The 23,873-nt window shown below is 42.1% G+C and overlaps 1 protein-coding gene across 6 annotated transcripts in view; it reads right to left on the minus strand.

The window, feature by feature from the left end:
* Positions 1-17,244, minus strand: part of dok7b (docking protein 7b) — a 34,925-nt gene extending 17,681 nt beyond the window's left edge. For 4 of the 6 annotated variants that reach the window (XR_010804079.1, XM_066679452.1, XM_066679453.1 and 1 more), the window contains exons 1-4: positions 12,553-12,783; positions 12,381-12,426; positions 9,183-9,413; positions 5,288-5,488 (exon numbers count right to left, since the gene is read on the minus strand). Coding sequence is in view for 5 of the 6 variants with exons in the window: in XM_066679452.1 (XP_066535549.1) it covers positions 5,288-5,488; positions 9,183-9,413; positions 12,381-12,426; positions 12,553-12,606 (532 nt within the window). In the remaining variant the exon portion in view is untranslated. Of the gene's footprint in view, positions 1-5,287; positions 5,489-9,182; positions 9,414-12,380; positions 12,427-12,552; positions 12,784-17,190 lie in introns of those variants that run through there. The other 2 variants (XM_066679454.1, XM_066679455.1) reach the window with 2 other exon arrangements.
* Between the last annotated feature and the right edge of the window lie 6,629 nt (positions 17,245-23,873).

A 23,873-nucleotide genomic window follows, 5' to 3' on the forward strand; every position in this document is an offset into this window, starting at 1 on the left:
TGGATCAAAGAACTCACTCCACTCCATCTCTTACATACCCAGCCAGCACTTGGAATTGCTCATGGTAACTTTAGGTGCAGACAGGATTAGCTTACAGAATGGGCATAATAAGTTTTGAATCGGCACAATGCAGCTTGTGAAGCAGGTATAGCAAGATTTAATCGGAGCAGGGTTAGCTCACAGAAAGGGCATTGAAAGTTTTAATCAAGCAAAAGTAGCTCAAACAAGTTTTAATCACTCTTGAGAAGCTGGCACAGAGGGCACGGTTAATTTTAATTGCACCGGCAGCTCCTGGAGCAGTGAATTTTTAAAATCACAGCAGGCCAGCTCGCAGAGCAGCAATAGTGAGTATTATTAGTCACTCAGCTTCACTGTTCCACACCACCATCAAATTACAACATTATAGTTTGTCAACGGCGGCTTCATTCACTTAGTGTATTGATTGTGCACAGATTCATTTGTAAATCACAACAAGAAATTTTATATAATTAATTTTAATAATAGTTAGAATTAAATGTTGGAAAACAACTGTTTGAAACACCGAACACAACTGTGAGATTCATAAACAAATCGTTCTTTTAAAAAATATGTGCTTTGCTGTCGGTTGAATGGATCCTCAAAACCGGATAAATAGTTTATGCAGTGTATACATCTGTTCTGTCTTAATTAATTCTAATAAAATGTGAATGATTGTGTTTCACAATTAACATCCATCCATCCATTATCCACCGCTTATCCGGGTCCGAGTCGCGGGGGGAGCAAAGAAACCCAGACCTCCCTCTCCCCAGCCACTGTCTCCAGCTCCTCCAGGGGTATACCGAGGCGTTCCCAGGCCAGTCGAGACATGTAGTCTCTCCAGCGTGTTCTTGGTCTGCCCCGGGGCCTCCTCCCTGTTGGACACGCCCAGAACACCTCACCAGGAAGGCGTCCAGGAGGCATCCGAACCAGATGCCCGAACCGAGTCAACTCCGAGTCTCTCCTGGATGTCCGATCTCCTAACCCTGTCTCTAAGGGAGAGTCCAGACACCCTGTGGAGAAAACTCATTTCAGCCGCTTGTACCCGCAATCTCGTTCTTTCGGTCACTACCCAAAGCTCGTGACCATAGGTGAGGGTTGGGACGTAGATCGAACGGTAAATCGAGAGCTTTGCTTTTCTGCTCAGCTCTCTCTTCACTACAACGAATACACAATTAACATAATACATTTAAACACAACTATGTAACAATGTACCTGTTCAAATGATAATATATTTTCACCCTGTGAATCTAATCTTAATCTATGGTCTGTATTTTCTGAATAAAAGCCTTTTGTCCTTTATGAGGCAGAGTCACATAAAATTTTACATGCGACGCAACAGATTTTAATCAGGGAATTACCCAGAACAGAATCTTAAGGACTAAAACACTTTTAAGGACTTCTAATAAGAAGTATGTGTATTTTGAAAACATGCATGATTGCCTCCTGTTTATAGAAATTCCGGTAATCCTTGTGTCACAAATGCTTTGCAGCTCCTGTAGGTCTGGCATTTTTGCTGCTCTTTTTATTTGCTTTGCACAGGGTTCCATTTGTGAAACAGCTAACTGAGTGGGATTATTTGTACAAATTAACTGAAAAAAACTAAGCGTTTTTATGCTTTAAAATGAGTGAGAATTTTACATGGACAAAGTTTTGCTATGACACTGCACAGGTGCATGGTGTGATTCCGCTACAGCATTTCTTTGCCTCCAGTTTAATGAAGCCTCAGCCTCCAGAACTCTTTGATGGTTGTAAATATAGCGGTGCCAAATCCCTGGGCGTCACTATGGAGACTGAGAGGCCATGGCTATAGGAGCAGAAGGACTTTATAAAAATAACCAGAACACACTTACTGGTGGGTTTCATAATACATCAACAGGGTTTATAAATACAAGAGACGCCTTTTCAACAGCATGTCCTTTTCCTCTTGTCTCCACACCGAGTCGCTGAAATATAGCCACAATCACGGATGCTCTGAGAGACTCTCTGCCAGCGGGTTAATGCAGTGGCGTCAGCTCAGGAGATTAATGTGAAAGGCACCGAAGATGTGGCTGATCTTCGGAAAGCAAGGGTCACTCCAATGTGCCAGAGTGATGAAATCTGCCTTTATACACTTTATCAGATTGTTGGGGAAAAGTGAAAACATTTCTGCACTTCTTATACCGCAGATCCCTTAAGCATCTCATTATTCATCTAAGACCACTATTGTTCAAAACTAGGGATGTGTATTTGGACTAATTCCTTACCGGCCCTTAACGCATTATCTCAAAGTTCACTGGTTTTACTCTCAGTCTCGATGGTGTGTATGTTTCACCCTCATCTGTGGTTCGTAACCTCAGTGCACTTTTTGATATTAATCTTTCATTTGAAAGTCTTTTTTCACTTACGTAACATTGCCCGTGTTCGGCCTACCAACCAACGCAGAAATCCTGATACACGCTTTCATTTCATCTCAGCTTGATTATAGGTATTATATAGTTATTCCTCCTTATAGGTATTCCCAATAAAACAATTTGCCTACACTAAGAAATCCGCCCACATTACTCTTCTTCTACTCTACTTCTATTACTCACCTACAAATCTCTGCATGGTCTTGCACCTTCTAACTGAACTGCCTCCCCCATACTCTCTTAGACCTTCTAATGTTGGCCTTCTGTCAGTTCCTAAATTTAAATTGGTCTCAGTAGGTGGTAGATACTTTAGCGTATCTGCCCCAAATGTGGAATAACTTGTCGCAGTCTCTCAGTCTTTGTTCCTCACTTTCCTCTTTCAGATCTAAACTTAAAACCCTTTTCACTCTTTGTTAATTTGATGAATCTGCTGTCCTGCATTTGTCACTATTAGTTTTTTATTTCTCTCCTCCTTTATGGAAAGTGTCCTTGAGTTTGAGAAAGACACTATATAAATTAAACATTCATTCATTCATTATCTGTAACCCCTTATCCAATTCAGGGTCGTGGGGGGTCCAGAGCCTACCTGGAATCATTGGGCGCAAGGCGGGAATACACCCTGGAGGGGGCGCCACTCCATCACAGGGAAACACAGACACACACACATTCACTCACACCTACGACACTTTTGAGTCGCCAATCCACCTACCAACATGTGTTTTTGGACTGTGGGAGGAAACCGGTGCACCCGGAGGAAACCCCACGCAGACACAGGGAGAACACACCAACTCCTCACAGACAGTCACCCGAAGGAAACCCACACGGACACGGGGAGAACACACCAACTCCTCACAGACAGTCACCCGGAGGAAACCCACGCAGGCACGGGGAGAACACACCAACTCCTCACAGACAGACACCCGGAGCGGGAATCGAACCCACAACCTCCAGGTCCCTGGAGCTGTGTGACTGCGACACTACCTGCTGCGCCACCGTGCCACCCTAAATTAAACATATTATTATTAATATTTATTGATTTGGACTAATTCTAATACGAAATGGAACTCTCCCTGTTCTGTCTTAAACCAGATTAAGTACTGCTCTCATATCATTTCTCTTCAAAAGACTTTCCCTCAGTGGCAGAAAGAGAAAGTGATTTGGAATTCCTCAGCACAGAAAGACTGCTCATAAACAGCCAAACAAACCCTGCTCGGTCTCCCTCTTCAAATCAAACATGACAGCTGACAAACTCACTAATGACATGACAGCATTAGCGTGAGCTGTGCCAGAGCTCTGAGCAGTGACGGTGTGTTTGTGCTCCCCCACTGGGGCAGGACCACAGGTACATTTCCATTTTAATACAGCAGCCCAAGCCCAGAGTCATCAGCTTCTCACTTTGCACTAATGAATCAAATAAGACATGCCCTTTCAACCCTGATTCAACCATCCACGCTACATTAGTGTGTCATGCTAATAAAACAAGACACGGATCAACTGCTCAGAGAGGAACACGAGAATGTGAATATCAACAAAGTAGAACACGTTTATTAGGTAGTTGTTTTCCAAGATTCCATCAATTTTGTGCATTTGGAGTGGTCCCTTATGAAGCAGAAGTCTCCAAAGCATTTACACATGCTGAGTTCAGGTGTAAATGAGAAACTGAGGAACCGATTTTCCACTTAATTAGTGTTAATGATCAGCATGACTTTAGCTCCTTGCCAATTATTGATTTAATATATTTAATATCATTTTTACAGCGAAACTCATTCAACTATTTTCAGTCAAACTATTTTTTCATCAATTTAAAGAACGTGCAAATTAAATTATCATTATTTTTTATGTATTAACGTATTATTTTTAATTGTCGTATATGTTTATACGCAGCAAAACACTCTAAGAAAAACTATGGTACCATTCTTTATTTTTTACCACACTTCACCATGTAAGAAATTGACTGCATTGTGAAGCTGTGTTTGGTGCTGATTGGGACCTATATATTTTTTGTCTCTGTATGTAGAGGTCTGAAGTCGGCATGACGCCTTTAACTCAGTCCCACACACACCTCCAACATATAAAACTGCCGTGAGTTCCCTTCATAGCCCACGCTAACAGCTGAGCATTCCCCAAATGAGCCAGACACCACCTTCATAAGCAATAACAAATTAATTAAAAAATTCATCAAAAGAAAATTCGTTTTTTTAGGGGGATGTAACAGCAGGACTTGGATCGCAGACATGGCTTATATAAGTCAGGCTTTTGAGACTACTGAGGCTAAAAGAACAGCTGCAGGCAGTTATGCCAGAAAGGCAGCTGGTGGGCTTCAGTAGTGCTAACGAAATGATCTCACACTGGACCCTGTCACACATTACCGAACACCGTGCGTGAGCGTGTGTATATGTGCGTGTGTGTAAATGGCAGAGTACACAGGGGGGGGGAGGGCGTATGTGTGGGTATGGATTGGCCATCATCTCATTTTCACATTCAGTATTGGCACAGACCCTCTGCTACTTCCACTGCCTGGAATGTCACTAACACAGAGTGAAAAAGAGCAAAAGGAATGGAAAGCCTCAATGACTCCTCCAGCATCCTATAATACAGTTCTTAATTAATCGCTACTTTCTAAGATTTCCCAACCTCCATTCTATATTCTACCAACAACTATATACACTAACAACCTAAAAGTATTTTATATTTACTCACTGTTATACAACTGTTAGCTCAGAACAAGTAAATTGGTTAGAGAAGAGACATATTATAAGGTGCTGGGATAGAGTATAACAGCATGGGGACTTTTAAACACTTACCTATTACTTAGCTTTACAAGTGTGTTTTAAAAATTGTTAATTAAGGAACATGTGATGATAAGTGAAATATGAACTCACAGTAGCCACAGCGTGTCCCTCCCTCGAAGACAAATCCATTGGGCACTGCGCCATACCGCCTTAAGTCAGACAGCCTCCAATGGCCAATAATGGATGGAGGGATGTCTCTGGCTATGACTAACAGGTTGTTGCACAGATGGAGTACAGCTGGACCGCTCTCTAGCTTGGTGCCAGGCTGGACATTGACACTGAACCTGTGGACTGAGAGTAAGGATAGTTTTAATTTGGGATTTGATAGAGTGGTCCTGTATAGACACTGCATAGTGTTGTCCTCCAAATAGGAACTACACTGAAATACTATGTATCTAAACTCATCCCCACTGACCATACAGGAGCGCTTTATAGTTCCACAATTAGACTTTCATCCAGCTGTGGCCCCTACAGGACCACCACCGTGCAGATATGATTTGGTTGGATCATCATTCTCAGTGCTGCAGTGACCCTGATGACGTGGTGGTGGTTTGTTAATGTGTGTTGTGCTGGTACAAGTGGATCAGACACAGCAGTGCTGCTAGAGTTTTGAAGGCCCCAAATGTCGAACAATAGTCCACCAACTGAAAATAATCCAGCCAACAGCATCCTGTGGGCGGAGTCCTATGTCCACTGATGAAGGATTAGAGGACGACCGACACAAATTGTGCAGCAACACGTGAGCTACTCTCTTTGAATTTACATCTACAAGGAGGACCAACAAGGTACGAGTGTCTAATAGAGTGGACAGTGAATGGACACAGTATTTAAAAACTCCAGCAGCGCTGCTGTGGCTGATCCACTCGTACCAGCGCAAGACACACTAACACACCACCACCACCACCACATCAGTGTCACTGCAGCGCTGAGAATGATCCGACACCCAAATCATACCTGCTCTGCAAGGGTTCTGAACATTGGAAAGCAAACTGATATGGGGATAGGAAAATATACAGCAACAGAGGGACTACAGTCTGTAACTGCAGAACTACAAAGTGCTTCTAAATGGTCAGTGAAGCTGACAGAATTAACAATGAGGGTATGCATTTCAGGGAATGAGGGAATCCAGTTCAGTGTATGCATTTTCCATTGGATTCCATTCTGCACTACATTGTTAATGTCAGTCAATGTGTTATGCTAAATATAACTAGCCAACTGTGTGATCAATTAGCTAAATTAACCGGGTTATAAAGTGCCATTAACGACCAAAAAGACATTACACTACATAGCCCTACCAACTATTTTAAGAAAGTGGTAAATAAACGTGAAGAGTATGTAAGAATTTATGTCATTCTTGTTTTGCAGTATGCAGTGGAAAAAAGCTAACATTTACTATGTATATACATCAGCACCAAGCTCAAATAATGCCTTTACAAAGTTGTGAAGTGTAGGCAGGCTACCATTTAGCAGGTTTGAATAAACTGTGCTGTGAGGTGCGTTTAAATTGAATAAAATAAACAGATGAACACAGTAATGTGCATTAGCGCCTGTGTAGCCAGAGGCAAGAAAACCTAATGAGTTCTCTTATGGAACAGGAAAATAAATCATTTATGGAAACGATGAGCAAACAAGGGAGGGATCGGAGATGCTAACACCATTTTATAACACTTGGGACAAGAAATCGATTATGGGCTGAGCATAATCAATAAGTGAATCCTTTCAAAGAGACATTATTAGCTGTTACGCATCGATGAAGAATCTAATTTCCTGAGTCGGATTCCCATGTCTGTTCTACCACACACAAATACACTCACACACACACACGTGGCACTAACACTCTTCCATACACAGACAGACGAGCAGAAGTCCCCTATGGTGATGGACTCATCAATCAAGCTCAATCAGAGGCGATTTAGCGACCCGTCCCACAGTGAGGGAGTGCAGTGGAGGACCCAGTGAGTGATGAGAGCCATCGAGTAGGATGGGGAATATTCACCGTGCTTCGCTGAACTCAATCTATTATCAGCTTGATTGTCGGCATGGCCTCAGCAGAAAACACAAACACACACAGATACAAACAAATAAACATGGGATGGACTTGAAAATCAAAGACGCAACAGAGCACAAAAATGACCTCGGTATTTATGGCCTGCTATGATCAGAATTCAGTGGGACTGATTCAGAGCTGTTTCCTGAAATCAAGGGCATAAACACTGCCACACTTCTGCACTATCAGCATCTGAGAAGGCATTGCGATAGATGTTGTAATATTTTTGTGAATATCTGATTACATTCAGGCGCCTTATTGACATTAGCTACTGATGCTGGATGATTAGATCAAGGACACAAACACCCACTGCCCCTCAGTTCAATGCTAGGGAGCTGTGTAACCCCTTCAGCTGATGCTTGGCACAGAACATGGTGAGCTTAAGCTCAATTTAAAATGCTCCGGCAGGTTAAAGCAAGTAACAGTTCAACGGACTGAAATGTTGTGCTGTTCTTGACTCTTGCAAAGAAAATTGATTGATCCATGCATCTGAAAAAAATGCTGTTGAAACTCGTCCCTGAGGATTTCAAAACAAACTGCTTCACAATGCAACCAATTACAAACGAGATATTTTAAATATGTCTGTCCTAAAGGCACTGCAACAGAAACATACTTTTTACAGGATAAAAATAGTTTGGCAAATGATCAAGCCCAAAAGACCTTGACTGCTCTTGTACAGGAAATATTCCATAATATTAGAATACATTCATTATCTGTAACCCTTATCCAGTTCAGGGTCGCGGTGGGTCCGGAGCCTACCTGGAATCATTGGGCGCAAGGTGGGAATACACCCTGGAGGGGGCGACAGTCCTTCACAGGGCAACACACACTCACACCTACGGACACTTTTGAGTCGCCAATCCACCTACCAACGTGTGTTTTTGGACTGTGGAAGGAAACCGGAGCACCCGGAGGAAACCCACGCGGACACACGGAGAACACACCACACTCCTCACAGACAGTCACCCGGAGGAAACCCACGCGGACACGGGGAGAACACACCAACTGGGTGTGTTGGAAATATGGGTTCTTTACATGTAAACTGCATGCACTTGAACCATGTCAGTGTACATATAACCTAACATGTCATGCTGGTCCAATTGTGCCTAAAAATGTTAGCTTTTATCTTCACAGCTTATGGCAGGAATTTGATGGGAGCACGTTCTGGGAAAACTTTAGGTCTCTGACTGGATTTCTGACACCTCAGGAGACCATATTTAACCTCAGCTTTTCACAGAATGATGTGGTTGCTTCACACATAACCTTGCCTGGCATTCAGCAGTGTGATCTGAGACGGACCTCGCTGCCACTGAAGACGTCTGCTATGTGAGGGTGGAGGGGTGTGTTTTTGTGGGCAGCCTGAAACAGGCATGTGTTGAATGGTAGGAGTCAGGTGCCAGACGGCAGGGATTCGGTTCATTCGGACCTGACCTGTGAACCTGGGACCTAAGTCCCATACAGTACTGAGAATGTGATACGAATATTATCTTTTGGAAAAGCAAATGGGAACGCTCTGAAAAAACATAAGTCATACATAATCAAAAGCCTGCATAAACTATTTTAAGTTGTGTACAAATTAAAACTATACCAACCTATATTTGGTTTGAGATACAGGGCTGTTTTTGCAATAAATATTTAGAGCTATATAAAGAAATAGACATTTTACAGTGCGATATGTTTTGGTTTTTTATGTGTGTATTTTATATAGTTTCATTTATATTTCATTTCATATTTGGAAAACAATCTTCACAGTTTTGCTGACCTCACCCAAAGGCAGCTTAACATATGAAGTGAAAGTGAAGGGAATTCACTGTCTCACAGATACAGAAATAAAATCTAATTTGATAAAATATGCCATTTCTTCCACTGGATTAACAAATCCCTCATCCATTACACAGACAGACAGGGAGACAGACAGAGAGACACACACACACTCACCCTCTCCCAGGCAGTAGCGGATGCGCGAGTCCCAGGCAAGGAGGTTTTCCCGGCTGTCGAAGCCCAGTGTGACGGACTGAGACAGACAGAGAATGCTGAGTGTGTAGCTCATTCCCTCAAAACCCTGCAGAGCCTCCAGACCACAGATATCCCCAAGAGTGGCCTGACTCCTCTCTCGGTGACCCTTACTTCTCTCAGAGCGGTCCTTATACACCAGCAAAGACACACAGTCTAAAAGAGAGAGGGATATATCAAATTTCACAAAGCTTCAACATACAGTATATTTTCAAATGTATATGAAAATTAACACTATGCTTAAGTGGGCTGCCATCCAATCAGATATGCAACATAACTATACACTGATATACTCTGGATGCTGCTGTCATTTCACAAGCTTCCGAAAATCCTAGAAAAGTACTTGGATATCATTTATTACAATGCAACAATTGTTTGGCTTTTTCATGGGCTACGCATTGTATTTATCAATTAACTGAATTAATGCAAGGGCGGCACGGTGGCACAGCAGGGTGATTCCCGCTCCGGGTGACTGTCTGTGAGGAGTGTGGTATGTTCTCCAAGTGTTTGCGTGGGTTTCCTCCGGGTGACTGTCTGTGAGGAGTGTGGTATGTTCTCCCTGTGTCTGCGTGGGTTTCCTCCGGGTGCTCCGGTTTCCTCCCACAGTCCAAAAACACACGTTGGTAGGTGGAATGGTGACTTGAAAGTGTCCGTAGGTGTGAATCTGTGTTTGTGTGTGTCTGTGTTGCCCTGTGAAGGACTGGCGCCCCCTCCAGAGTGTATTCCCGCCTTGCGCCCAATGATTCCAGGTAGGCTCTGGACCCACCGCGACCCTGAACTAGATAAACGCTTACAGATAATGAATTAATTAATCCAATTTTTATGCTTGCAATTAGATTATGATAATTTATATTAAATTAAGTCAAAATCAGGGTGGCGCAGCAGGTACTGTCGTGGTCACAGCTCCTGGAGGTTGTGGGTTTGAGTCCCGCTCCTGGTGACTGTCTGTGAGGAGTGTGGTGTGTTCTCCCTGTGTCTGCGTGGGTTTCCTCCCATGGTCCAAAAACACACGTTGGTAGATGGATTGGTGACTCAAAAAGTGTTCATAGGTGTGAATGTGTGAGTGTGGGTCACCCCCTCCAGGGTGTGTTCCTGCCTTGCGCCCAGTGATTCCGGGTAGGATCCGGACCCTGAACTGGATAATCAGTTTCAGACAATGAATAAATCAAAATTGAAATCATGTCCTAATAGTAAAGAAAGACGTGTTAACGCAATGACATTGCTCAGTATAAATGAGGGTAACTGCTGAATTTCAACATACAGTAAGAAGTTAAGAGGGGTCTTTATGCTGCAGTGACTTTATCTCAGCACTGTAATGCCTGAGTCATTTAATGTACACTGAGAATTTATTTCTGTGTCTACAGTACTACAGTGTGTGTGTGTGTGTGTGTGTGTGGGCTCCATCACAGTTCCACAGCACCTGGCCACTACCACAAGTATGTGTGGATGGACTAGCAGCTGTCATAACAAGTACACAGCAGATAGAGAGTGATTTCTACCAACAGCTGGAGACTCAGTGACTCAGTCGGTAAGAGAGAGAGAGGTATAGAAAATTGAGAGAGAGAGAGAGAGAGAGAGAGAGAGAGAAAGAGAGAGACTGACTGAGTTGGCCAGCTGAAATGTAAAAGGTTCCCATGTGAATTCAACATATGGCTGTAAAACCTTTTTCATCATTTCCAATTTAAATGTTAGTTTGCCTGGGGAAAAGCTAGTGAAATATTCAGCATATGTGTTCACGTTCATTCATTGTCTGTAACCACTTTATCCTGTTCAGGGTCGGGGTGGGTCTGGAGCTTACCCGGAATCACTAGGTGCAAGGCAGGAACACACCCCAGACTGGGCGCCAGTCCAATCTGGCCATATGTTGTAGAGATCAATTCATCTATCATTTCTTCTGAGATCAAGCATGTTAAGGCGTTTTTGTTTTTTGTCTCCCTTTGCAAAAGCAACAGCTTACACTCCTGTTAGTGAAGGGATAGCGTAGTCAAGTACTGGTGTATAATACCACTTCAACTCCTCTCGAAAGTATGTGGCGATCATAATTCACAGAATGAGGTGCCATTGCTCCACAGCCCAGTGTTGGGGGGATTTGTACCATTCTAGCCAACACTTGGCTTTGGTATTCAACATAGTCACATGAAGCTCACGTGCAGCTGCTACAGAGCGTCAGTTAATTTCTTACATTTCTGTGGAAATTACTGTGTGAGCACAATATAAAACCCTTCGTCTAGTGTTCAGTTTTATTGGAATATCACAGCTACAAATATGTTTAAACAAAGAACCGGATACGTTCATAAGCACATTTCTAGTTTTCCGATATATTTTTCAAATAACAAAGCTGCTAGCACACTGATCTTTTTCTGAAGGTCAATCCTGTATACATCATCTGTCTTAATGTGTCAGTTTTGGTCACATGCCTGGAATTATTCAAATTAATGTATTTCTGATATTTAAATTTGTTTGTCTCTGTATTTTACCATCTGTTTGATTAAAAAGTCCTCCTCCAGCCATCAATTAAACACTTAAACGTGGATATCTGTTTACTACAAGACATATTTAGCAATTATTTCCAGGAAATATCCATTTATGTCTGAAAATGTAACGAGATGTAGGTTTTACTCTACACTTTCACCTCGTACAGAAGGATGAATATGCAATTAATCCTCTCCTATGGTACATATTCCTATCTATGTTTACCTGTTGTTCTAGTTTACCAAAAACACGCCCACACCACACGCTAATGTGATTGGTTCCTCTGATTTGTGACATAAGAATTCAAGAACACTGTAATTGGTAGAAAATGAATAATGTATAATGTATGTATGTGTGGGTTTTAATGGGTTAATATTTAGTTAATTAGTTAAAATGTATCAGAATCGTTTTTTGGGCAAAATTATACATATTTTAAGCATTTAATTTTAATCATAAGCTGATTTAAATGATTAGTTTTAGCCCACGTTCAATTAGCCTTTTGTTTAAACATCTAGAATATTCCAGAACCCCAGAATTTGGGACGAGGACAATAGGACTCTCAGTTCTGACAAATTAATACCTTCGGTGTTCTTTGTTAATCTCGGATATTAAACTGAAGTTAGTACAAATTTTAAAAGTGCGTTAGCTGACCTGCTACCGGCGACGGTCTCCGAAGAAGGACCCATCTGCTCTTCCACTGCACAGACACAACAGAAACTGGTAAACTGGAGTTTAGCACAAAACCAGCGACAAATGAACACTTCACAAATACAGAGGAGTCGACAAAACACGAAATAGCGCACAGAAAGAAAGTTCTAGAGACCTTTTTCCCCTCTCTGAGTCTCACTTGGCCCTCTACGACAACCGTATCCGTCATCTTCTGACATGGTTCCCGACAGCTGTGTGTGTGTGTGTGTGTTTGTGAGTGTGAAGGAGTGAGGGTCTTAACTAAAGGGTCACTTTCAAAATAGCTTTAATGATCTACTCGTGTGTGCTAACCCGCTAACCTCTCGTCTGTCTCTCTGTGACACACGCGCGCATATACCCCCACCACCCACAGAGAGAGAGAGAGAGAGAGAGAGAGAGAGAGAGAGACTCCCAGCGTTTTCACAGTTGTTCCCTTGGGTCAAGGCGGCAGGTTAAAAAGTGAAAATTGAATTTAGAAGCCCTTAACCCTCCCAGTCCACACGCCATTACTGAAAAGTCCCAGATTATAGTGCCCAGTTATTGTTGTTATATGAAGCTTGGAGGGTCTTCAAATCAATTCAGTGACCTGCTAGAAACTTCTACCTTACATCATTATGTTATCATTTTCTCATAATTCTTGGCTCTAACCGACTTTCGTAACTGGCTAACCCACACGGCCCTCAGAACTAAGACACTGTGCAAAGTAGCATTACCCGCTATCTTTCCCTTTCGCCTTCATTTTTTTGTATTAGATATTAACAGTTTGACTAAATAGGAGTCTATTAGGTGGAATTTACTGTGTGCCAAAGTGAACTAAACAGGGAGCATGGAGCTGAGCTTTTATTAACATATTGCCACATGCTAAACATCTTAAAAACAAGTATTTAACTACATGATCCATCCATCCATTATCTGTAACCGCTTATCCAATTTAGGGTCGCGGGGGGTCCAGAGCCTACCTGGAATCATCGGGCGCAAGGTGGGAATACACCCTGGAGGGGGCGCCAGTCCTTCACAGGGCAACACACACACACACATTCACTCACACACACTCACGGACACTTTCGAGTCGCCAATCCACCTGCAACGTGTGTTTTTGGACTGTGGGAGGAAACCGGAGCACCCGGAGGAAACCCACGCGGACACGGGGAGAACACACCAACTCCTCACAGACAGTCACCCGGAGCGGGAATCGAACCCACAACCTCCAGGTCCCTGGAGCTGTGTGACACTACCTGCTGCGCCACCGTGCCGCCCTTAACTACATGATTGAAAACTTAATTTTCATAAAGAACCTTAAATTATGATGTGCTTCAAAATAATTCAGTTTATACAGGTATTATCTGTAACCCTTATCCAGTTCCGGGTCGCGGTGGGTCCAGAGCCTACCTGGAATCATTGGGCGCAAGGCGGGAATACACCCTGGAGGGGGCGCCAGTCCTTCACAGGGCAACACACACATTTACACATACGGACACTTTTGAGTCATCAATCCACCTGTGGGAGGACACTGGAGCACCCGGAGGAAACCCTTGCGGACACAGGGAGAACACACCAACACCTCACAGTCACCTGGAATCGAACCCACAACCTCCAGGTCCCTGTAGCTGTGTGACTGTGACACTACCTGCTGCCCCACCCCATCTTCATGATGTTAATACTAATTTATAAACAGAGAGAATAGCGAGAATAAAGCCTCTGCCATTGCTACTTTAGGCTAAAACAACCCTTGCCTTCCCCTTGATGTAAAATTACAGTCTGCAACTACAACACAGGGGCATACATATTAAACTGTCCATTGTGTTTACATTGTATTTCCTTTAAGATGTGTCCCACATTTACAGCTAAAGGAGGAGGAGGGAATAATTATCATTTATACATTTATGTAACTGCATTACCAAGAGAAAAGTGAATGCACACTTACTAACTCTTAGCTAATGAGATTTAAGATTTTCTTTGTGGTCTTATGCAACCACACACCGGTGCACAGAAAAGCCTCTATATACTGTGGCTGAGGTTCTGGGAAAAAAGGGTTGGTGACCACTCTCTTCTAACATATTTTACTCAGATGTCTTCTTTTCCAGGTGACCTGTGATTTTAAGAGGACTCAGAGAAGTCATTCCTGTTCGCAGCGGTACCGGAGAGTTTTATGGAATAATTTGTCCCCGAGGCTTAGTGCTGTGCCTCTCACAGGGGAAATTAGTTTCTCTCCCTGATGTCTCTCTTTAGTCCTGCAGGCATCAGTGACCATTTCATAGGGTAACTTTGAAAATTTTTCCTTGATAGAATTCTTTAAAAGTTTTATTTATTTTGTACTTTTTTCCCCCCTAAAGTAACTTACTACAGGAACCACAGGAAGAGTAGCAGAGCCAAGCTGAAGCTACTCACACCGTTGAAAATTTGAAGAAGGTGTCTAGACATTTGTGCCTATGGTATGTATTATTGCAATACATGTACTGACGATGGAAGAGAGAGCAGTGAATCTTTAACAGACCCTGATTTTTATGTATGTAGAACTTGGGAGTCGTGTTATCCTCATCAGAATCATAAGTGCTTGGCTGTTACAGAGACGAATATACTCAATATACACTGATGGGCCCGATATGTGTAGCTCCCACTCCTTAGCATTGAGATCAGGTTCTTTAAGCATATTCATTGCTAACAAGTTCATAAAATCCAGTGATGAAATCTCTGAGGTAGTAGAATTAGACTAAAATAGATCTGCCCTGGTCTATTAAGTGCTTTTATTATGAAATTAAAACGTCTACGCGCAACAACAGATCAAGTGCAGATACACACAAAGTTAATATCATTATGTGCACTGCCGAACAGCTGGACTTATGTACAGTAGTAGACTCTGGAGTAAAGGACAGCTGTTCTCTGAGGTGTAGAACCTTCACATGCTTCACACCTTGGCAGTCTGATGGACCAGTTTTAGTTTGGTGGATGCCTGAATAATGCTACGTATAAAAATGCATATGTTTCATGGTTTGAAGGAGGAGGGATAATGGTCTTACACTTGTTTCCATGGCTTTGAAACTCCATATTAATGTCCTTTAACGTGGTTTTGGAAACGGATATCCAACAGGCTCTTATAGATGTGATTGTCAGGTTTTCAAAATACATTTGGTCATCTACTGTAACTGCAGTTAGTAGGTGGTTTTAGCGGCAGTGACTTTTGCTGTTGAACCTTTGGTCTTGGTTTGAATTGTGATCCAGTATATTTGAGAGCCTGGTTCTGAAGGGGACTTGCGCTTATGTTTCTAAATTTCTGCCCACTTAATTGTTTAAAATGTAGAGCCATTCAGAGTGGTTTGCTGTAGTTGGATTACATTTATCATTTAGCTTGTGGGCCACCCTTTGCACACTGTGTGGTTCCATTTCCAGCTCAGTGCTGACTGTGTGAGGAGGAGCAGTCAACAGTGTAACACCTATAAATATGTGAGGAAACACGGCCCTCACTGTTGTATTTACATAAGTGTGACGGGTCAGTCTTTAGTCTGTAGTACAAAATGACTTTTCACATGGGGGTTTAGTTTGTAGTGTTAAAATAATAGTGTTATTTATCCTCATTTATTCACCTTAAGCAAGGCATATTGATATTAATATCAACCACTAAGGCAGACCCTACAAAGATGTTAAGCTAATGTTAGCTAGTTAGCATAATTTTTCTAAAGGTTATAGTAGTGTATCTTAATGTACTATAGGCAACGCTTACTTTTATTATGGGTTGCAGTGGAAGTGTCTAAAAGTTCATTAAAGGTCATACTTACTATTCCCCAAGGATCTACAGAGAAGACATCAGCATTTTTCTGTTTTACACGACAATATTTTCGAGACCCTCGCCCCAAAACACACACAGAAATCTTTTACTTCCAGACTGCACTGGAATGAATTGTGAACCTTGTAATTCATACATAACTGCAACTTATTATTGAAAAAAAAGTGACAAATCACTTTAAAGTGGAATTATTATAAGTGGCATGCATTATTTATTACATTCATTCACCTAGCTGCGCCCCAACTGCAATAGCGCAGTGCCGCCTTAGGGGGCGCACCCACACGTTGAGAACCACTGGGTTGAGCTAATACATACCTATGCATATATAGACCAACAAATTAATTCATTTTTATGCAGTAGGCATAGGCTATGTGCTGTGTTCTTGATGGATAGTTCATATTTTGGCTTTCAAAAATGTCATCTCATTGTCTCACTTCCGCTTCCGGGTGAGAGTACGCTGTGCGCGTTTGTTGCTGCCGCTTCTCGCTGGAATTATTATTATTATTTATTTTTATTTTTCTTCTTCCCCCCTCCCTCATCATTTATCTACTTTTTCAACTCTTTAACTCCTACGTCTGACGTCTCTCCGGTGGATTCTCTAGACTCCTTTTGCGAGTTTGTTTACATCGACGCGCTGAGCTGCATCGTGCTGTATGCGGGTGAGAGTTTGCTGTGCGCGTTTGCTGCTGCCGCGCCTTTTTTTTTTTTTCTCTTCCCTGTGTCCCATCTCCGGAGTTATCCTGGTGGCTGGCTGGTGCTGTGGGGTGGCCAACGTGGCGAGGCCTCGGGCATTTCGCACGGGAGTTTTTTTTTTTTTTTTTTTTTTTTTTGCGCCCCCTCTACATTGGTCATGGCGTTCGGGTACACGCCAGCCCAACTCCACACTTTTTGCTTTCATTCTCGGCTTGACAGTTCCACGTACAAATTATGTCAGGCACTTGGAATAACCCGGCGCCCACGCTACATTCATCGCTCCTCCAGACCTCGACTTACGGCGTATCGTTCTTCGGACTCTGCTATTCCTGTCATATGGTCTTGTAGGCGGAACCAGCGCTTCGCATCTCCGTACAGCTCTCGAGGAATCAACGCTGACGTTCTCCGGTCTTTCCCACGAGCCACCCCACTGCCATCGATGCACTGCTCCAACACGTCACACAGACTTAAACTTGGACTACTTAACTCCCGCTCTATCACAGATAAAGCTCCTTTACTTTATGATCTCATGGTTGTGAACCACATCCGTGTATTTTTCCTCACAGAGACATGGCAAAAACCTGGTGATCATTTCCACCTAAATTTGTTGACTCCTAGTGGTTTTAGGTATTTAGCCAAGCCCAGGCCCCAGGGGAAGGGGGGTGGTCTCGCTGTAATTCTTGATGATTCACTTAATGTATGTCTCTGTGAGTTTCATGAGGTAAAATCATTCGAATACATGGCTCTGAAACTGGTCAGCTCAACCCCTGTGCTGTTTCTGTTAATCTATCGCCCACCAAAGCCCTCCTCTGACTTCTTCACATAACTCAGAGATACTCACCTTGGCCAGTTCTGCATGTCCAGCTTTGGTCATGCTAGGGGATTTTAACATCCATGTTGATGCTATCTGTTCACTGACAACTGAATTTGAGTCTCTGTTGGGCTGCTTTAGCTTGACACAACATGTTGATTTTCCCCACACACTCACATGGCCACACATTGGATTTAATTTGTTCTTCTGGTCTATTTGTTACCTCTGTCTCTGGCTCTATTGTTGGTGTCTCTGACCACAAGCTTGTTGAAGCATCTGTTAACATCTCTGTTTCACGCCAGTGCGTAATATCAAAGCTATCAAACCTCAGTCTTTTTCCGCCCTTCTTCAGTCTTCTGCACTTTCTTCTATTTCCGGGCTGTCCTGTCCCGATGACATTCTGACTCTCTTTAATGACACTGTTTCTGGTGTACTAGACCAATTGGCTCCCTTAAAGACTAGACAGGTCCCTGCTGGTCGCTCCTCCCCTTGGTTCACTCCTGAACTCCGTGCTTTAAAAACCACTGGTAGGCGTCTGGAGCGCCGCTTCAAGAATTCTGGTCTTACTGTGCACTTAATGGCATATGCTGACCACATGATTTCTTATAATACTGCTTTAAAATCTGCCCGTTCTGCACACATTACATCTCTTATTAATAATTCTGGTAACAAGCCCAAAACACTTTTCGCTACTGTTAGTAAACTCATTCAGCCACAAACAATCAAGAACTTTAACACTGCTGAGCAATGTGAAGTTTTCCATAGATTTTTTAATGACAAGATTGCTAAAATCTACCATCAGCTCCTCTCATCTCCTTCTTCACCTGAAGATTGTTTCCATTTGAGCCCAGCTCATAAACCCCTGGCTAATTTCTCTCCCATTGATCCAGAGCTTATATCAGAGCTTATAGTCAATTCCAACGCTTGTACCTGTCCACTCGATGCTGCTCCTACCCCACTTCTTAAAAAATATTCAGCCATTATATCCAGCCCCATTTCCCATCTCGTTAATATGTCTCTTGCCTCAGGTTATGTCCCCATAGGCCTTAAAACATCTGCCATCACACCCATTCTCAAAAAACCTGGTCTGAACACAGACAACCTTGATAATTTCCGACCTATTTCTAACCTCCCCTTTTTAGCTAAGCTTTTAGAAAGGGTGGTGGCCATTCAGTTAGAGTCATTCCTGATGGACAGTAATCTTTTTGAGCCTTTTCAGTCTGGCTTCCGCACAAAACACAGTACTGAGACAGCCCTTTTGCGGGTTTTAAACGATATCCTACTCGCTACTGATTCTGGTGCACTCAGTATCCTTCTTCTCTTAGATTTGAGTGCAGCATTCGACACTGTTAATCACAGCATACTCATCTCTCGTCTCTCAGCTATTGGCATAACTGACACAGCACTTTCCTGGTTCATCTCTTACTTTACCAATAGATCTCACTTTGTTGCTCTTGGTATACACAGATCTTCCCCTAGTACTGTTACACAAGGTGTTCCCCAAGGTTCAGTCCTAGGCCCTATACTATTCATCATATACATGCTGCCACTTGGTCAGATCATCCACAGCCATGGTCTTAAATATCATTGTTATGCAGACGACACTCAAATATACGTGAGCACCAAAAATACCTCCACTCTGCCCCCCTCTGCCCTTATTTCCTGCGTTCAGGATCTGAGACACTGGTTGCACGCCAACTTTTTGAAACTCAACACAGAAAAAACTGAAGTCCTGCTCACTGGCCCCAAGTCCACTCTTTCAAAAATCTCTGATATCACACTTAACTTTGATGGTGTGGCTGTAAAAACCTCTCCAGTTGTTCGCAATTTAGGTGTACTTCTTGACTCCTCCCTGTCCTTCAAACCTCATATTAAGGCCCTAACCAAAACATCCTTCTTCCATCTACGTAATATTGCTCGCCTTCGTCCCCTGCTTTCTGTTAAGGACGCTGAAATTCTGGTCCATGCTTTCATTTCCTCCCGTTTAGACTACTGTAATTCTCTCTTCATTGGCCTTCCTTCTACGACCATACACTCCCTTCAGTGTGTTCAGAACTCTGCTGCTCGGGTCCTCTCTTATTCTAAAAAATCAGCTCATATCACCCCTGTTCTTCATCAGCTCCACTGGTTACCTGTCTCGCTCCGTATTCAGTTTAAAGTTCTCCTGCTCACATACAAAGCTCTGCATGGTCTGGCGCCAGCCTACCTTTCTGAACTTTTACACTCCTACTGTCCTACTAGATCACTGAGGTCCTCTGAGAGCGGTCTTTTGTCAGTACCAAAATTTAAACTGGTTACTGCTGGTGGTAGATCATTCAGCGTGATGGCACCCAAGCTCTGGAATTCATTACCACAAAGTCTTCGTCTCTGCTCTTCATTTTCTGCCTTTAAAACCCAGCTAAAGACCTATCTCTTCTCTCAGTACTTCTGCACTCTGCAGGCATAAGTGTATTCCTCTATATTTTTATTTTTATTATTATAATTATCTTTTTTTTATTTTAATTTTATCTTTTTTTTTTTTTTTTTTCCCCTCCCCCTTCTCTCCCCCTCCTCTTTGTGTAAAGCGACCTTGGGTATTAGAAAGGCGCTATATAAATATAACTTATTATTATTATTATTATTATATTTTGGGTACATTTCACCTTAAAAAGTGGGTTTTAAGCAGTCTAAGTTGGCTCTGGAAACCATTGTCTGCATACTTCTGCCATTTTTCAGTTTCTCTCCCTTTATACCACTGCATGCCTCCCCACACAATCTTTCTCTCACTCAATTACCTGGGTTATAAATCCTGGCAGAGCGCAGTATCTTCCTGTTCTCAGCTCAATGAGACGTGGCTGAAGCATAACAGCAGCTCAGCAGCTATTACAGCGGAAAGTGTAAGAATAAAGAGAGAGTGAATGGAAACCCAGAAGGCAGTGAGAGTGACCTAGCCACTGAGCAAACTCAGGCTGGAGTCAGTTCAGCAGAGAGACTGTAACTCAGGCAGTTATTAACCCAGATAAAGTATGACAATTGACTCATAGGAAATGCACTGAGATACCACAGGGTGTCCATGACTATGGAAGATGTAGAATGGTGCTCCATCTTCGTCTCTGTTTTGTGAGTGTGTATATGTGTGTGTGTGTGAGTGTGAGTCGGAAAGAATGCCTCAGTCCAGGCTGGTTTATGTTACCTGCTGTTTTACTTTAAAACTCAGTTGTAATGTGCAGTAAGTCATGTACCCAAAGCCTTAAGAACAAGCTACTAGATCTCTATTGAGGTAATAAAGACCAGTGAGGCCAGTGGTAAAAAGGTCTTACAAGTTCCAAGTTCCAAAAGGTCTTACAAGCTATAAATTCCGAAAAGCATGCAAACTGCTATATCTCAAGTTTAACTCTTAGAAAGTCAAGTTAATGCTTGTATTCCTGAATATATACAAAAAAATAAGAATATAATTTTCACCAAAGAATTTCTGTTGAAAATGCAGATTTCAAATCATTCCATTGTGTTAGAAGCACACAAAACATTTTATTATAATTTGAAGGGGTTGAAATGGTTGTGTTGCAAAAAAGAAATGTCTGAAATGCAGATTCGAACCTGTTGACACAGCAAGAAAATCTACATGATTTAGAGTGGTGATGAATATTGACAATCAGAGACAGGCCTCCAGTAAATAATGAGGAAAATACACATCTACACATCTATTAACTTCTGTAATTGCTATATGCTAAAAGCAAATGTTCAGAAGGCCAAGAGCTTTTGCACAACAGTGGTCCCACCCTCTGGAAAACAACATAATTAGTTGATCCAATTTTTAGAGCCTAATCATATTGAGTGGTGCCTGTTTTTAGTGGTGCCTGTGAGGCACTGTATGATACTCTGGAACATTAGCGGTTCTATTCACACATGTGCTTGATTGGACATTACCTAGTCTTTGTACTAGGGGGCTAGCAGGATAAGTCTGATTATATTATATAAGTTAATTATATTTTAAAAACAGTATTACTTCAAAATTATTTATATAAATTATTTTACCAGATTTGCATAAAGTCTCTCTCTCTATATTAATTTGCTGAATTCATAAGGAGTTCTCTGAAGGCCATGGGCCTGCGGGTTCCCCACTGTGTAAATGCAGCATAAAAGAAAGGGAATATAACATTTCTAAGGATGAAACCAGAGAAAAAATAGCCACTGAGGAAAGCCTTTGGGATGCTGAAATAGAAAACGTTGAAGTAACACATGACTACAAGTCATGTAGCATCTGAAAATCATTGCCGTTAGTAAGTTCAGACAAACGTAGCTTTGTGCTTGCTTTGCTCGTTCAGGGAGTCTTTAGAGGGTTTAAGGGTGTCCTTTGTGCTTGGCTTAATGGGAGGTTTATTGGGCAGCAGTGTGTGTGAGGTGTGGTAGACTCCTCTCCTGATTCTCCCTTTGCGGCGGCTCAGATCTCCCAGCAGCTCTTCCGCATCCAGCTTCGGATCCAGAGGCCGGGGGGCTTCTAGACACACTCCGTCCACATCCAGCGGTCTGCGGGTGGGTAGGGCAGAGTGACCAGACCCACCTCTGATCCGTGGTACTGGAGGTGGTGGAGGTTTGGGGGGAACAGGTGGCGGTACAGACGGCGCTCTCTTGTGGGAGAGTTTGGAAACGCTGCTCCTCTCTGTCTGCCGCCTCCTGTTTTTTCCTGAAATGATCCGCGAGTGCACAGGAGAGAGTGAACACATGGTTAGAGAGCAAAACTTGATCAAATGCAGTGGTGCAGTCTGATACAGAACCCACTGGGGCTGTTTTAACCTGGAGAAAAAAAAACATCTAGGGCTTAATCTCAGTGAGCTTTACACTATTGGTCCAATGTCTAGAAGTGAGCTTCAACATGCAAAACAATGCAAAGCAGCTACCTTTACAATCATATGCAAAAATACTGATAAGTAAACATTCTCTGTAGAGAACACTCTTAAATAAGGTATTTGTTTATATTTCCTGAGTTTAAAATATTGAAAAATAATAAAACATACAATATAAAAAGTGCCATTGCTTTGACCACAGCACATTTAATGTTCATTTCTTTGTCCAATATTTTTGCCCAAAAATGTAAGTCTATTCCATTTGGAATATATTTTAACTTATTTTCAAATGCCTTTTAAAGAGGTTACACAAACTTTTGCATATGAATGTGTTGTGGAGAGGGGTATATTCAATTACATTTGAGTATTTTACCAGTTAATTTGAGTAATTTACCAGCATCACTGTAGAACAGCAAATCCAAAACAAGGATTAATATATAATAATGGTGGCAATTTGAGTATAGTTTGAACAGTGGTATATTATATACAATTTATATAGGGGAAATAATACTCAACACTAGGGTGACCAGACATCCTCTTTTACCCGGACATGTCCTCTTATTTAGACTTAAAAAATTTCCGGGCGGAATTTCACAAACGTCCGGGAGTTTGTTTTTCTAGAGCTTACATAGAACTTCGAGAAGTTTCGTTCACAAACTAGTCCCGCCCTCCCCTACTCCGATTGGTTCGCTTGAGTGAGAAGGGGGCGTGGCGAAGTAGCCTAAAATCTTCTGATTGGAAGGTCTGACTGTACAGCTACCGTTATTGGTCGATAACTTTCTCTGTAAACATTTAATTGGTCAGTCTGCACGTCAGTAGTCGTCAACACAAAACCATACCATACATAAAACCAACCTATCTATTGGGACCGTCCTAGGAAAAACATGTATCTCCATTTTCTATCGATATTTTGTTTACAACCTTGTTTTGTACACAGCAGCTGTCCTTCACACGGTGTGAGCATTTTATTTTAATGGAATAAAGACTTTTGTACATTGACTACTATTCAAAGGTCTTCTATATAATTACTTGGAGACACTTGTTATTTTTTTTGACAGCAATGAAACGCATGCACACACCCTAAAACACTACAACATTTTCATGCACTCACAATTTATGCGAAATTCCACTGATATATTTATAGAATTATTGTTAGTTCAAACAATAAGGTATAAAATGAATTAATTCAGAGTGGTTTAATGTGAAATGGCCTTCTTAGAGAAAGTAAACTATTTAGAATAGTTCACAGAAGAAGTGACTGGAAACAGATGTCTGAAGTACATTTGAAAATACATTGAAATAAATATAGTCACATGTTCTGCTAAAGACTGGGAGATATATATATATGT

This window comes from Hoplias malabaricus, chromosome 8 (assembly GCF_029633855.1).
Source record: "Hoplias malabaricus isolate fHopMal1 chromosome 8, fHopMal1.hap1, whole genome shotgun sequence".
In the NCBI taxonomy this organism is placed as follows: Eukaryota; Metazoa; Chordata; class Actinopteri; order Characiformes; family Erythrinidae; genus Hoplias; species Hoplias malabaricus.